Genomic DNA, 14784 nt, shown 5'->3' with positions numbered 1-14784 from the left:
ATTTTTCAATTAAAAAATTCTGCTGATTTAAGCCAAAAAAAAAAAAAAAACAGGAAATACTTTAAGCATAACCTTAGAGCATCTGCCACCTCGCCTCTAACAAACATTTCTTCTCACTGTTTTGAATGTCCTATTTCAGTTGTCATCAGCCAATAGACAGATACAAAAAGAGTGATTCTTATATCAACTTTAAATGAGGATGATTACATTTATTTGATGATTTGGGGGTAACGCTGCTAATAATATTGGTGAATTTCACTTCTGGTATTAATAATGATACCTTACAAGAATGTAAGGCAGTAGAATACAAATGAACACACAGATATGAGAAATAGGAACTATAAAGCTAAAAAAAGATTATAAAACAGGTTGAAGGAACATTTAACCACGCGGGTTGGAAGACCATAAGGAAAATTCATAAGGCACTGCTTTCCCTCCACTACACAATTACAGTTTGTGAGTAAATGTGGGATTGTTTTTAGTTTAGCCATCAATAGTTAGCATCTGAATTAAAAAACAAAACAACAATGAAAAATAAGCAGGAAGGAATGTTTTCCAAACAGAATTGGCTAAAGTTTCCTTAAAACAGTAATGCCTATCACCTTGATTTAGTCTTTGCTTGATAGTTGACTTTATACACTGGAGGAAAGGGCTGCCTTCCTCCTTCAGAGCTATCCTACATCTGGCTGCCATCTGACTAGCAGCTCTTCGTGTTATATCCACCCCCAAGCTCTGTGTTCTATGTTATGCTTTCCAGAACAAGCAACTGCAGTGGAGGTCAGATGTGAACTAGAGAGGAAGGCACTGGGCAATATTGAAGCTCACAGATTTTAGGATTTTATTTTAGTAGATCTCTGTAGGGGAAATTTCTAGGGGGCTATTAATAAACACAAACACAACTATACAATGGGGCTACTAATTAACTTTTAAGTGGTTTATTTTCTTCAGGATAAGTTTTTATTGTGAAATATATTAATTTGCAAATGCAAATGGTCACTATCCCTAAGACAACCAAAATGGTCACCACCCCTGAGAGTTACTATACCAGCAAAATACTGTTGCTTTATTTCTGTAGTTTTTTCACTCTTGTAAGGGTGTAACACATCAAGTGAAAAGAGATTCTAGCGTAAGTCTGTCTGATACCACAACTCACCACACTGTCCATCCTACTGTTTCCATGAACATATATCTTGTATTTAGACAAATCTAATGCTCTCCACTTTCCTAACTCTTGGGGTTGCGGGGGGGAATTTTTGCTTGTTTTCTTTTGTTTTTAAGAAATATGCTCCTGGGAGTTCCCATTGTGGCTCAGCGGAAATGAATCTGGCTAGCATCCATGAGGATGCAGGTTCAATTCCTGGCCTCGCTCAGTGGGTTAAGGATCCGGCATTGCCGTGAGCTCTGGTGTAGGTGGAAGATGCAACTCAGATCCCGAGTTGCTGTGGCTGTGGTGTAGGCCAGAGGCTACAGCTCCAATTTGACCCTAGCCTAGGAACCTCCATGTGCCAAGGGTGCAGCCCTAAAAAGACAAACAGACAAAAAAAGAAACATGCTCTCTGGCTAGTAGCAAAAAGATGATATCTACCACAACACTGTGAATGAACTATAGCTCAAGAAATTTTTTTTTTAAAAATAAGAGAAAACAAATTCTGATGAAAATATGGAGAAAAGGGAAATATTGTTCACTAGTAGTAGAAATGCAAACTGGTACAGCTAGTATGGAAAACAGTATGAAGATTCATCAAGAAATAGCAAAAACAGAACTACCACATGATCCAGCAATCCCACCTGTGGGTATATACACAAAGGAAACATGATAACTAGAAGGAACGGTTGTCTTCCCATGCTCATGGCATTACTCATAATAGCCAAAGTTATGGAAATAACCTAAGTGCCCATCAATGGATGAATGGATGAGGAAAATGCAGTATGTACTATATATATAATTCAGCCTTTAAAAAGAAGGAAATACCATAATTTGCAACTATAGATGAACTTGGAAGGCATTATGCTATGTAAAATAAGCCAAAGATAAATACTCCATGGTATCACTTATGTGTTGAATCTTCAAAAGAAAAAAAGAATTCATAGAAACAGAGAGTAGTGAAGTGATTTCCAGGAACTTGGGGGTGAGGGAAATTGGTAAAGGTTGGTGAAAGATATAAATATTCAGTTAGAAGATGAATAATGCCTGAGGATCTAATGTATAACATGGTGACTAGAGTTGATAACACTGTACTGTATAATTGAAATTTGCTTAAAGAGTAGAATGTAAATGCCCTCATGAAAAAAAAAAAAAGATGAACAGGTGAGGTGATGAATGTGATAATTACTTTGATGGGGGAAAACTTTTCACAATGTAGAGGGCTATCAAATCATCAGTATACTTTAAATATCTCACAATTTTATCTGTTAATGATACCTCAGTAAAGCTGAAGAAAGTAAATAAGCCCATCTTGGCTGATTGGAAGGAAAAAGAAACAAATATCCCCTCATAATATAACTCCTCTCCACACACATGCATACCTCTTGGTTACCCTCCTGAGTTACTATTATTTTTGACTTGTGTTTATAACAAGTAATGAGGAACAAGCTTTGTTTTGGATACATTTTTTTTCTTAGAAGACATCGCAATGTCATCTCTATAAGAACTTGTCCTTTTCCTAACTATTAGGAAACAAGATATTAGGTTTTTTTTTTTTTGAAAAAGACTGAGCAAATCTATAAAATATGACAGCCATCTCTAAACTGTTTTATAAGTTTGCATGAAATAAACATTGCAAAAATGATGATAAATCTACTTGATGAGTATGATTCCAATTCTGAATCTTTAGGCTGTATCTACACAACATAGGCAGGTAGGTTATTTCATCACAAGAAAGAGTGAATATAAATAATTTGACTCCTCTGCATAAAGGTCTCTCAAATTGACAAGATTAATACTCTACAATAGTTACACTATTTACTGTTATTTAACCAAATAAGTGTTCAACATAAGTTTATTGTTTAAATTTGCTTGCCAATTCTCTTATGACTACCTTGATTCACTTTTTGCTAGGTAAATAGCAGAATTTATTTGTTCTTTCATTTAATCAATATTAGTTAATAACATGACATTATTTATGTGTTCACTAATTGAGTGCCCATTATCTTCTGTATTTTGTGGAAAATGAAGTAGAATATATTATTCCTGACTTTGAGAGGTTTATAGTCCGAGACTAAAAGGAAAACACACAAAAATAGTTGAATTATAGTTTAAAAAATCCATCAGATTTAACTAACAAACAAATGATAGAAATGCAAACCCTGGGTTAAAAATGGGGACCACAAAGTGAATCAGAAACTGGAGGTCAAAGATAGGCAGAGGAGACAAAAACTTTGTTGAAAATTGGCTGAATTTGGTCCACCACTGTGAAGAGTGTATAGGAGAACAGGAGAAGATCATGCGATTAATTATTAAATATTTTACTATAATCCTCAAATAATTGGTAAGAAAGTTATTCTTTTTCTAATGTCCCTTTTCCCCAGGTATTTTCAACTTGATACAATCAAGTAATTACTGACAGGAGAAAAGCGTAGTGTCTGCTATTTGGAAAGCCTTCAATATTTATTAAAGAACATGTATGTGTAATTGGGTCACCATGCTGTACAGTAGGGAAAAAAATGTATTGGGGAAATTAAAAAATAAAATTAAATAAATAAATATATAAATGAAAAAAATATTTATTAAAGAATAGAATAGATACTGGAGTTCCCGTTGCGGTGCAGCAGAAAGGAATCCGACTAGCATCCATGAGGATGTGGGTTTGATCCCTGGCCTCACTCAGTGGGTTGGGGATCCAGCATTGCCGTGAGCTGTGGTGTAGGTCACAGACATGGCTCAGATCTCAAGTTGATGTGGCTGTGGTGTAGGCTGGCAGCTACAGCTCAGATTCCACCCTTAGCCTGGGAACTCATATGCCATGGGTGTGGCCCTTAAAAAAGACAAAAAAAAAAAAAAAAAAAAAAAAAAAAAAAAAACAGAATAGATACATTAATTATATTGAGCAAGAATGCATGTGTAGCCTTTATGTAAATGAGAAAGAAAATCCTCTCACTAGTTGTCCTCAAATGCAAGATAAAGTGGAGATGTTTCCAATAGGCAGTTACACCCCAATAGTGATATTTTACGATTAGCGTAGTGGTGGCATGAAAGATAAAACAGGATACAGAGAAGGGTGTAGAGACCAAATAGATCCTCTTGAAGTTTCTCCTTGAAAAATGACATCTCTCACTCTTGTTAAGAGAAGTGCTTAGAAAAACAAGTCGTATTTTCAAATGATGACTATACCCTTGTCTCCATCCTGAGTGACATATGGTCATCTGTATTTTTTTTCATAGCTGTCTTCTAGTGAGCTATGCTGTATGTCTATCTCAGGAAAACTTAAAAAAAGTCACTGGAAGTGAAGTTTGGACTTTATTTAAAAATCTTTCAAATAATTATCCAAAAATATCTCCGCACTGTTTAAAAAAAAAAAAAATTAGCTATTCAGGGCTAAAGACATGCTTCTATTAAAAATAACATTCTTGGAGCTCCCGTTGTGGCTCAGTGGAAATGAATCCTAGTAGGAACCATGAGGTTGCGAATTTGACCCCTGGCCTTGATCAGTGGGTTAAGGATCCCGAGTTGCCGTGAACTGTGGTGTAGGAAAGCAGCTGTAGCTCCGATTGGACCCCTAGCCTGGGAGCCTCCATATGCCACGGGTGAGGCCCTAAAAAGCAAATAAATAAATAAAGTTCTTGGCACAGTTATGTATAAAAGTAAGTGTCATAATTTAAATGCAATAGGCAATTGCCTTTATTACACGCTATGCTGCACTTGGAATAAAGGAATAAATATTTAAAACCATTCTTTCCTTGAAAAGGAAACCTAACCCTAACCCCCTCACCCTAACATATACATACTACCATATATAAAATAGAAATAAGGACAACAAGGATCTACTATATAGCATGGGAAACTATATTTAATATTTTATAATAACCTATAATGGAAAAGAATCTGAAAAAGAATATATACTGAATTATTTTGCTATATACTTAATCACTTTGCTATACATTTGAAACTAATAGCATTGTAAAACTACTATATTTCAATACAAAAAAATAAATTTAAAAATTTCTAAGTCTTTTAAAAAAGTTATTCTTCCTCTCATCTGAGATATTCCCTGAGAAAAACTGTGCTCCAGCCATTACTATTAGGCTTTCAATCCAAACGTTATATTATTAAGAAAAATGTAAGTATCTCAAAAAAAATATTAAAAAAAAAAAAACTTAAGCCTTCTTTCCCCCACCTGAGGTATTATTTCAGCATGTGGCTTTTCAAAAAGGGTACAAATCTCATATTCTAAAACATTAACAAGCTTTGTACTCGATGTCTTTTGAGAAGCTGAGAGTAATTACATTACACATCACTCAGGAAATCTACTAACTATCCTTCGCAAACATCTTGTCTTTAATGTCCCACTCACCCAGGACAGCAGCCCCTCCCCAAGTCTCTCTTTTCTGTCTTTTTCAAGGCAGGATCCTGCCTGTCCCTCCTTCTTTCTCTTCCTTGGCCTCTCAAAGCTCTTTTTTAGTGTTAGGTAATCATTTCAGGGAACTCGGTTACTCTATACAAGAAAATCAAATTTGCTTTTTACAGTTCTCTGCTCCACCCATCACAAAATTAGCACAAAAGAGAAAACAAAGATTCTCCACAGAAAACTAGAAGAAGAAAAAGAGTGCCTGTCCTGGCTTAGCAGTAACATACCAGACTGGTATCCGTGAGGACACGAGTTCAATACCTGGCCTTACTCAGTAAGTTAAAGGATGCAGTGTTGCTATGGACGTGGTGTAGGGGAGTGGCTACAGCTAGAACTTGAGCCCTAGCCTGGGAACTTCCATATGCCATGGGTGTGGCCCTTAAAAATACAAAAAAAAAAAAAAAACCACAAAAAATAAAACACACTAAATGCTTAAGTATTTTTGAATCCTCATACATATACCCATATTAGGAAAAAATATTGCTCCAGAATATTCATTGCATAAACCCTTTTCCCAGGTGGTATCCAACTAATTGCACAGAGTGAATATGTTAATTTTCCCAATTCTGTAAGTATTCATTCAGTATTAGGATTAAAATAGAACTGAAAAATTATAAAGACATCAAAATCACTGATTCAACAAAACCCTGAAATTTGGATATTTTACACTAGGAGAGAGCATGCATTTTTTTTTTCTGAGGGTTACTCCATATTTTTCAGTTTTAATTTCTTCCACTATCCTCCAGTTAAAATTCTGACAATTAAAAATATTAAATTGACTGTAATCTTACCATGGTTGTCTCTTGAATAGATCCAAAACTGTTGATAAATATGTTGACTACCACATCAACAGGAATGCCTATCGATAAAAGTTAAGGATATATTTAGTAGCTATAAAAAAACTTGGTCAGAATCATATTTTTATAGTTTATACAGTTGATTTTTATATTTTTTTAATCTACATGGATGTAAGTTATAAACCTACCATGTTGGAGTTCCCATTGTGGTGCAGTGGAAACAAATCTGACTAGTAACCATGATGTTGCAAGTTCGATCCCTGGCCTCGCTCAAGGATTCGGTGTTGCCATGAGTTGCGGTGTAGGTTGCAGACAAGGCTTGGATCCGGCATTGCTGTGGCTGTGGCAGAGGCTGGAAGCTGTAGCTCTGATTCAACCCCTTGCCTGGGAATCTCCATGTGCCGTGGGTGCAGCCCTAAAAAGCAAAAGAAAAAAAAAAATCTACTGTGTTGATAATTGCTGATAATTGCCATTTACTTATTTTTCTAAATAGGGGTCAACACACAAATAAAAAATGAATTATGTTTGTGTCATATTTAATAGTGTTATTTATACAGAAATATTTGTCCCTTAAATTGTAGAAACTGCAAAAATATACTTACCTTTAAAAATGTTTGAGCTGATGAGTTTATGAAACTGTGACTTATTCTTTAAAAAATATCATTTTAAAAACATAATTGTTTTTGCATTTTTATAATTGTTTCAAATTTTCACCTTAAAGGATAAAGCAGAACTCAATAGGTTTTACTTATAATTACTATATTTTGATTTTTAACTCTTGAAAATGCAAAATTAATCAGAAACATAATAGAATCATTATAAAGGTTTTTGCCTGACCTGTTGGAAAATAATTTTAAAGTTCATGGAGGGAGAACCAAAGTATAATGTTGCAAATTTCTTTCTTGCTTTCTTTTCTTTATATTTTTTTTCACTCATTGTGGGCTGCTGCTTTGGCTAACAAAGGGAAAATGTGAATTTAGCTCCATAACCTCTGACTGATGAAAAACAGGTGTTGAATCAATACATGGTAGACATGTGAAAACCCAGACATGGTGCTGTTGAAAGTAACTGAGTAGGTTCTGTAATGAGCAAAAACCCTGTTTTTACAACATAGTTGTATAACTTCAGTTGACTAGAAGCAGCTGCAGCTTTTCTTTTCTTTTTTTTTTTTTTTCTTTTTTTCTGTAAAGGGGGAAAAAAATCAAGCTTTATAATGTTAATCTGATCTATATTAATATCTGTCCTTAATCAGCAACAAAGATTATAGTTTATAGTTTTCCAGAGATATTTTCATATAGTTTTTCCTAACTCAGAAAGGAAGGAGAAAGAAAGAACGAAAGAACAAAAGAAAGAAAGAGACAAACTATACAATCTTCCACATGACTTTTACACACGTACAGTTCTGGTTCCTGAAAGATGTGATAGGTGGTCATATTTTGTTGGATTAGAAACAGTAAGGTGTAGAAAACATAGTCACTTTTATTAACAAAGTTAACATGTTTTTAAAAACCATATGGCCATCTTTTTCAACTAAAGAGTAGAGGCAATTTTTTAATCAATACGAAATGCTAACAAAACATTACAAAAGAATCAAAATGCATATCAGAGCTTTCTCTCTCCCCGAATGAGTATATGGCCATTCTCCTTCAAAGTAGGATTTTGGTGTCTGAGAATGAAAGCCAGAGCCTAAGTTGTAAATGATTAAAGCTAAGAATGCAAAGTACTTAGAAAACGCATTACATAGGTAGCCTATTAATTCACAATATACCTTTTTTTTTTAACCTGGGGAATATACAAAACCATTAGAACTAATATTTTGCTAATTCTTAAACATTTTTGGCATTGAATTGCTCTTACCTGAGCACATTACATGACAGTTATATGTCAATTTAAAATAATCCTGTTTTAATACCATACATAAATGAATTTATACAGATAAAACTAGTTTTTAAATTGCAGAGAATGAAGATATTTGGGGAGAAAACAAACCTTTGAAATTTGGTCTTATCCTGGGATCATAACTGACCAATAGCCTATTCAAGATATTGCTGGTAGAGTTGGCAGGTACTCGGGCAAGGTCCTCTGCTGACTGCTGGCTAAAATAGAAAAAACAAAGCAAAACAAAACCCTGGTCAATATTTGGAGATAGCAATCAACAGGAATGGGTAATTTGCATTAGAGAAAAGATTTAGCTTTTTGAAACAAATCCATAACTACAGCATGGCTTTTCCAAAGAGAGGTGAAAAGTAGTAGATATTGCCAGAAGCCACAAAGATATTTGTCATAAGAAATGAAAACAAACAAAAAAAGTATTTCAGCAGTTAATTTTACCAAATATGTGAAACAGTGCCCTAGGTATTCCATGCTACTTTCTTTTAAATAAAATTAAGCAGACATTTAACGTGTTCTGAAGCAACAGAATAAAAATCTAGATAAGTACAAAGGGAGGACAGATAATGAGATAAAAGGAAAAAATGGAAAAAAAAAAAGGAGTATGTGAATGCTATGGGATGATACAGCCAGAGAGACAATACTAGAATTCATAAGATAATCCTGATGACACATAAAATACGATAGTGTCCACGGAACACGCAATGAAGTTCTCCTCCTAAAGTTAAACATATTAGGGGTGGGAAGGGATTGTTAAAAGTTTATTATCATGATGGAGACCATTGAAACTGCTGAATGATGCAGTAAACAAATTTAGCGCACATGCAAAAGCACAACTACTAAGAGATAGCCTTATCATTTAATTGCACCTGATTTTGCTCATCAACCTATGTCACATTCTCTAATAAAAGGCATGTGGGCTGAAACCTAGGCACCTTTGTTCTGTGGAACAGAGTGCTTCCTGGTCCTCCGCTTTTCTAAATATAAGTGTTTTGTGTGTTCTGTTATACCATGCTGTCCCTCTTCCAGGATCTCCCATTGACCTGCAGCGCTAGCCACCCACAGTGGTGCCCAACATGGGGCTGGAAGAGAAGGTCTGCCATGAGTGGAGAAAAGACAAATTAAGGTCTGCCATGAGCAGAGAAAAAAAGGAAGGTCTGCCCAGAGCAGGAAAAAGTGAAACTACAGACGGCTGCAGAAACAGTAGCCTTGCACTGAATGGAGTCGCGACTGTGAGTAGGCAAGTAGAAACTTTAAACCAGGATAACAATAGAGAAGAATCAAGATGCTAAAACATTATATTCAGTTACTTAAATGTATGATAAAACAGTCAGGGTCTCGGGTAACAGACTCGTAAGAGAGAGGAGTTGTTAGAAGCCTCGGTCAACTGTAACCCTTGGTTTCCAGGCAAGGGTACTGTGGACCCGGAGTGTTGGATTGGCATCTTGTAGAAGAAAATTTAAAGTGTGCCCATCAGCCTAGGACCTCTCTTTCTGTTTCTATTTTCTCTACATGAGAACTAGTGAGACACGTTTCGGAACCCTTGGGGGAGCATAAATTTGAATCCAATCTCTCTTGTAACTGACAGGTTTTACACAGATGTACATTATTCATGGCTAAAATTTCAAAATGAGAAATATGAGGTCTCTGTTTCGCTTGTTTTGTGTCGTTGTGTGTTGTGCATATATGGTATTGCCAAAATTCATAAAAGAGCTCTACTTAATTGGCTTAAAGGAAATTAAGTGCTTACATAAGTTTTCAAAATACCTAAAGTAAATTAATTTTTGGTTCATGTGAATTACAAAAAATTCAGTATTCAATATTATTAGATGTTAATATCAAAGTTCATTGATCTAATATAGACATGTCTTTATAGAGTCATCAACAGTAAGTATAACACCTTATTGTACCTAGGTTTAATGGAGGAATGTAACTGCATTTTATTAATAGAGTCTGCCTTATAGCTTGTTACTTTCAATAGAAAAGGGGGAAAATAATACAGATACAAAAAGTGATGAAAGGTTTTTGGAAAATGAACAATAAGAATTTGTTCATGGTTGGGGCTAAGTTTAAAATTTCAGTAAACCAATTTTAAAAGTAAGCAAATGCAAAACCTGAATCTGGATTCAGTCTCTATTGAAAAAAGATTTTCTCAAGTCAGGACTATGGGAAATCCAAGATGCCTCTTGGTTCTTACCGGCTCCCTGGCAATTCCAATAATGAAAAAGAAATGGTTAGAAAACATGTTTTCCATTTGGGGAAGATTTTCTATAGTCCTAATTTGGCTACGTTTGGTAAAAATGAGGGTAATTTTAAAGAGCGCTTTGATTGAATTCTAGTTTTGTATATTGAGATCAGTGTTTACTGTCTGGGATTCACTTCCCAAATAGTTCTTTGCTGCTATGTTACATCATTATAAACTTATAACTGAGTTATTAAGAGAAATAAGCCTTTTCTGAAGCTGATTGCTGTAATCTGTCTCTGGGAGAATATCAGATATCCCATGATAACCGGGGAAACAAATATACATTCTGGAAAAGCATCATCTAAAGAGTTGTCTTCAAAAAGGGTTGTCTTCAGCCTAAGATATTTATCAGGAATTAAGTGCCATATTTACAAAGATAGTGAAGAAAGTTAACTCCTAAATTTATACTTCTCACTTAAGAAGGGCCTCTACATTGGACTGGTCTATAGAGAGAATTAGTGACTTCAAACTCGCCCTAAAACAAGGCTCTAATAAGAAAAACACTATTGCCTGGACAAAAAGAAGACAACACCAGAAGTAGACCACTATCTCAAGACTGTCAAACCTGATTCATATGGTTATTTGTTTTACTTTTGATTTACCCTGATGGGTTTCTCCTCTCCAAGGCTTTCATTATTGATGTTACTAGGTGGGACTCCCCCACACCTAGCCAGTTAATAACCTGCTCTGACCTAGGCCATAAATGTTTTCTTCTGATGTTACTCAAGCTCAATCAGCAACAAGTGAGACTTCAGCCAAGGGCTATAACTTTGCCAGGCTATGTTAATATAAATCTAAAGACTCCTTTATGTTGGGAACAATTAAACCATCTAGGGATAACCAGCTTAATAACACTAGGAAATTAAGCTGAATGGACAAAGCCAGTATATAATTTCCTTTAAAGATAAGAAACAACTAAGCCAGCTGAACAGGGTGAAAGTGCTTCACTTAAATTTTTGTTTATGACTTTACTTATACTGCCATATTTTTATTAATACTGCTATATTTTTATTAACTGTTTTCACAAGATTGCTATTTCTTCCATTGCCAAATTTGTGACTGAGGCTGATAAAATGATATACAGTTCCATATGAGGTCAGTGATTTCTAGATATGGGAAAATGAACAAGAGGGAATATTTTCCTGGACCATAACAGACTAGAAAGATAGGTGGTCCAGAGATTTTTTTGGTTACTATTAATAAGGCCTAGTTCAGTAACAGCATATTGAGTTGCTTATTAGTGAAATCTTTGCCAGATCTAGGAATGTTCATTCCTAGCACCATGGGATGAAATGATGATGATATGCCTCTCAAAAGTTTATGAATTTATGACCATGGGGAAACAGTGAACTGAAGTTTGGCACTTGGCATCAGCCTCTACATGGAGTAAAACGTGAGCCACTGCAGCCTGCTGACCCTCAGCACCCCCTGAGCAGAGCTCAGCGTGAAGATCAGAAGAGACACTCTGTGCTCTGGGAAAACTGACAGAGCAGACCTTTAGAAAGTTAGATTTCAGGTAAGGATTTTTATACACCCAAATTCTTGCATCTTCTCATATCTAGAAAAAGAAATCATTAACCGTGGCATCTGCATTGGCCAGTAGAGAAAAAGGGCAGAATAGAGTCGCTGTGGTTCAGACATCCAATACTAGGAAATACTAGGGAAGTAATTTTAGACAAGTCTTTGTATTGCTAAGAACTTTAGGGTTTATGTGCCTTGTCAAAGCAGCATCAGCTGGCAGCTGCACCCTTACATTCTCAAGGAATACATTTTCAAGATGTCTCCTTTCTGTTCTAAGGACAACATGTATAAGGAACAATAGCTCCTATTCTTTATGACTTAATACCACATCAAACATTAAAAACTTTAAAAACCTATTTATATAAAACTATATTCCTTCAACAGTAATGGTATCAACCTAAATTCCAAACCTCTGTTTAATCTTAATTTTTCTTTTCTTCCCAATCTCTATAGTAGGAATCTACCATATCCAGCCACTGAGTACTCATTGCCCCTATCCAGCAGGAAGTAGCTACAGAAGAGAGGATCATCGCCCTATCCCATTAAAAAAAAACTAGAAAAATGGGTTCCCAGGAGGATGGAGACAGACCCCCTTCCCCTGAATGTGACTGTTCAACTTGGAGACCTGCTGTAGAATCAGATGAATGCTCTGCAATCCAAAATTTACTAAGACTGTTCTTATGCAACAAATAAAAAAGGGGGACATGTCAGAGACCACTGAAACTGCTGAATGACGCAGTAAACTTAGTGCATGTGCAAAAGCACAGCCACTAAGGTAGCCTTATTAACTGCACCTGACTGTTCATCAACCTATATCACTTTCTCTAATAAAAGGCATGTGGGCTGAAACCTAAGTACTTTTGTTCTATGGAACAGAGTGCCTCCTGATCGACTGCTTTCTAAATGTGAAAGAGTCTTGTGTGTTTTATTATGCCACACTGTCCTCTTCCGGGATCTCCCTGTTGACCTGCAGCACTGGCTGCAGTGTTATCAAACCAGTTAAATAAGTGGAATACAGAGTTCTAAGATACAACTTTTTCTTTCATACATACATATTTGCTATCAACAGAAAAAAACAAAAGCTGCCATATTTTCCTATTTTAATTACCTTTGAACAATGAATCTCAAGTAAATTGGTAGTTGCTTGGGAGCACTTAAAAAGAAACCCTTTCTGGAGTTCCCACTGTGGCACCATGGGTTAAGAACCCAACTGCAGCAGCTCTGGTTGCTGTGGAAGCACAAGTTCCATCCCCAGCCCTGTGGGTTAAGGGATCCTGCATTGCTACAACTGTGGCATAGGTTTCAGCTGAGGCTAGGGATTCAATCCCTGACCCAGGAACTTCCATATGCAGTGGATGCAACTTTAAAAAAAAAAAAAAATTTTAAAACCCTATTTATAAGCCAGTGGAAAATGTTCCATTGTTTATTGTTTGGGTTCATTGATAACCCATAAAATCTTATATAATCATTTCTCAATACAAAAAAAGTCCCTGACAATCACAAGGAAGATTAAAACTAAGAACACCCAGCACTGTTTGTTCTCTATCAATACAGTAAAAATGTCACTTTCCTAAATGATATTAATTTATATGAAACCAACAATGTAATGTGCTTGGCTTTGTTTTGAAATCCCAGCTCTTACCTATCAGGAAATCCTGTTCTGTGTTAATTACCATATACTGTGTTGATAAGATATGACCACTACAGGTGAAACATAACAGGTATTATTAGTAAGTATAAGAAAAACCTAAAAATACCAGTTGATACAATCTTTTCAAGGAGGTACCAGACAGAATCCAAAACATTGGAGAAAAAAAATGAAAACCAATTAGTTAAACCTCCCAAAGGTGCAGAAGATTAAATAGATTTAAGTTGTTTCTCATGGCATTATCAGTTGCCAAATCCCAGGTGCACGACATGGGGTCAGGTAATGAGATTTTTCCATTTCATTGTAGGTGAAATGGTAACCTCCTTAGAGTCGGCTGTCATCCCTAATCGAAAGATAGCAAACCCCAAAGAGAATGAGATTATGTGAGAAAATTGGATATTAGGATGCAAATTAGTGTCCAAATCCAGCCACAAGTTTTCTCATTCAAGAGAGGAAAATGGGAACAAAGAAAAAAAAGTGTGGGGGGGAGTTCCTGTCATGGCTCAGTGGTTAACAAATCCAACTAGGAACCATGAGGTTTTGGGTTCAATCCCTGGCCTTGCTCAGTGGGTTAAGGATCCAGCATTGCCGTGAGCTGTGGTGTAGGTCGCAGACTCGGCTCAGATCCCAGTTGCTGTGGCTCTGGCATAGGTTAGTGGCCACAGCTCCAATTGGACCCCTAGCCTGGGAACCTCCATATGCTGTGAGAGTGGCCCCAGAAAAGGCAAGAAGACCAAAAAAAAAAAAAAAAAAAAAAAAGAGAGGAAAATGGAATTGGTTGATTACAACATACACTTGTACCAGATCAATTAAGGACTGCTATTATGACATCCTGATATAAAATCCTTCATGAGTGCATTTCTCCTAAGCAATGGAATGACCAAGACAACAGAAAGACAATTGACAATTTCTGCAGTAGAGAACCCTCCAGCCTGTTTTTTTCCTCCAAATGTGAAAGGAGGCAGATGACACAAAATACACCTCTTGGGCATGAAGATTATTCTGAGGCACTTTAAAAGCAGCAAATACAGGGAGAGGCTTTCCCTAAACTCTCTTTATCTATCTATAGACAGGCCCTCCAATAGGAACTCACTTATCCTAAATCCCCTCCCCAAGAGT

The 14784-nt window shown here is 36.0% G+C and overlaps 1 protein-coding gene and 1 long non-coding RNA gene across 7 annotated transcripts in view; one reads left to right on the top strand and one right to left on the bottom strand.

Moving 5' to 3' along the window:
* Window positions 1-14784, bottom strand: part of GLRB (glycine receptor beta) — a 121587-nt gene that overhangs the window by 53926 nt on the left and 52877 nt on the right. For all 6 annotated transcript variants that reach the window (XM_021100485.1, XM_021100488.1, XM_021100486.1 and 3 more), the window contains 2 exon segments: window positions 8351-8457; window positions 6356-6423 (listed from right to left, as the gene is read on the bottom strand). In XM_021100485.1, coding sequence (XP_020956144.1) covers window positions 6356-6423; window positions 8351-8457 — 175 coding nt within the window.
* Window positions 8468-12866, top strand: LOC110262094. Its single transcript, XR_002346642.1, has 2 exons — window positions 8468-12012; window positions 12471-12866. It is a non-coding gene; the product is annotated as an uncharacterized LOC110262094 (long non-coding RNA).

Source organism: Sus scrofa, chromosome 8 (genome assembly GCF_000003025.6).
Source record: "Sus scrofa isolate TJ Tabasco breed Duroc chromosome 8, Sscrofa11.1, whole genome shotgun sequence".
Lineage (NCBI taxonomy): Eukaryota > Metazoa > Chordata > Mammalia > Artiodactyla > Suidae > Sus > Sus scrofa.
The sequence above is the reverse complement of the archived record's forward strand: the minus strand, read 5'-3'. Positions and strand labels throughout refer to the sequence as shown.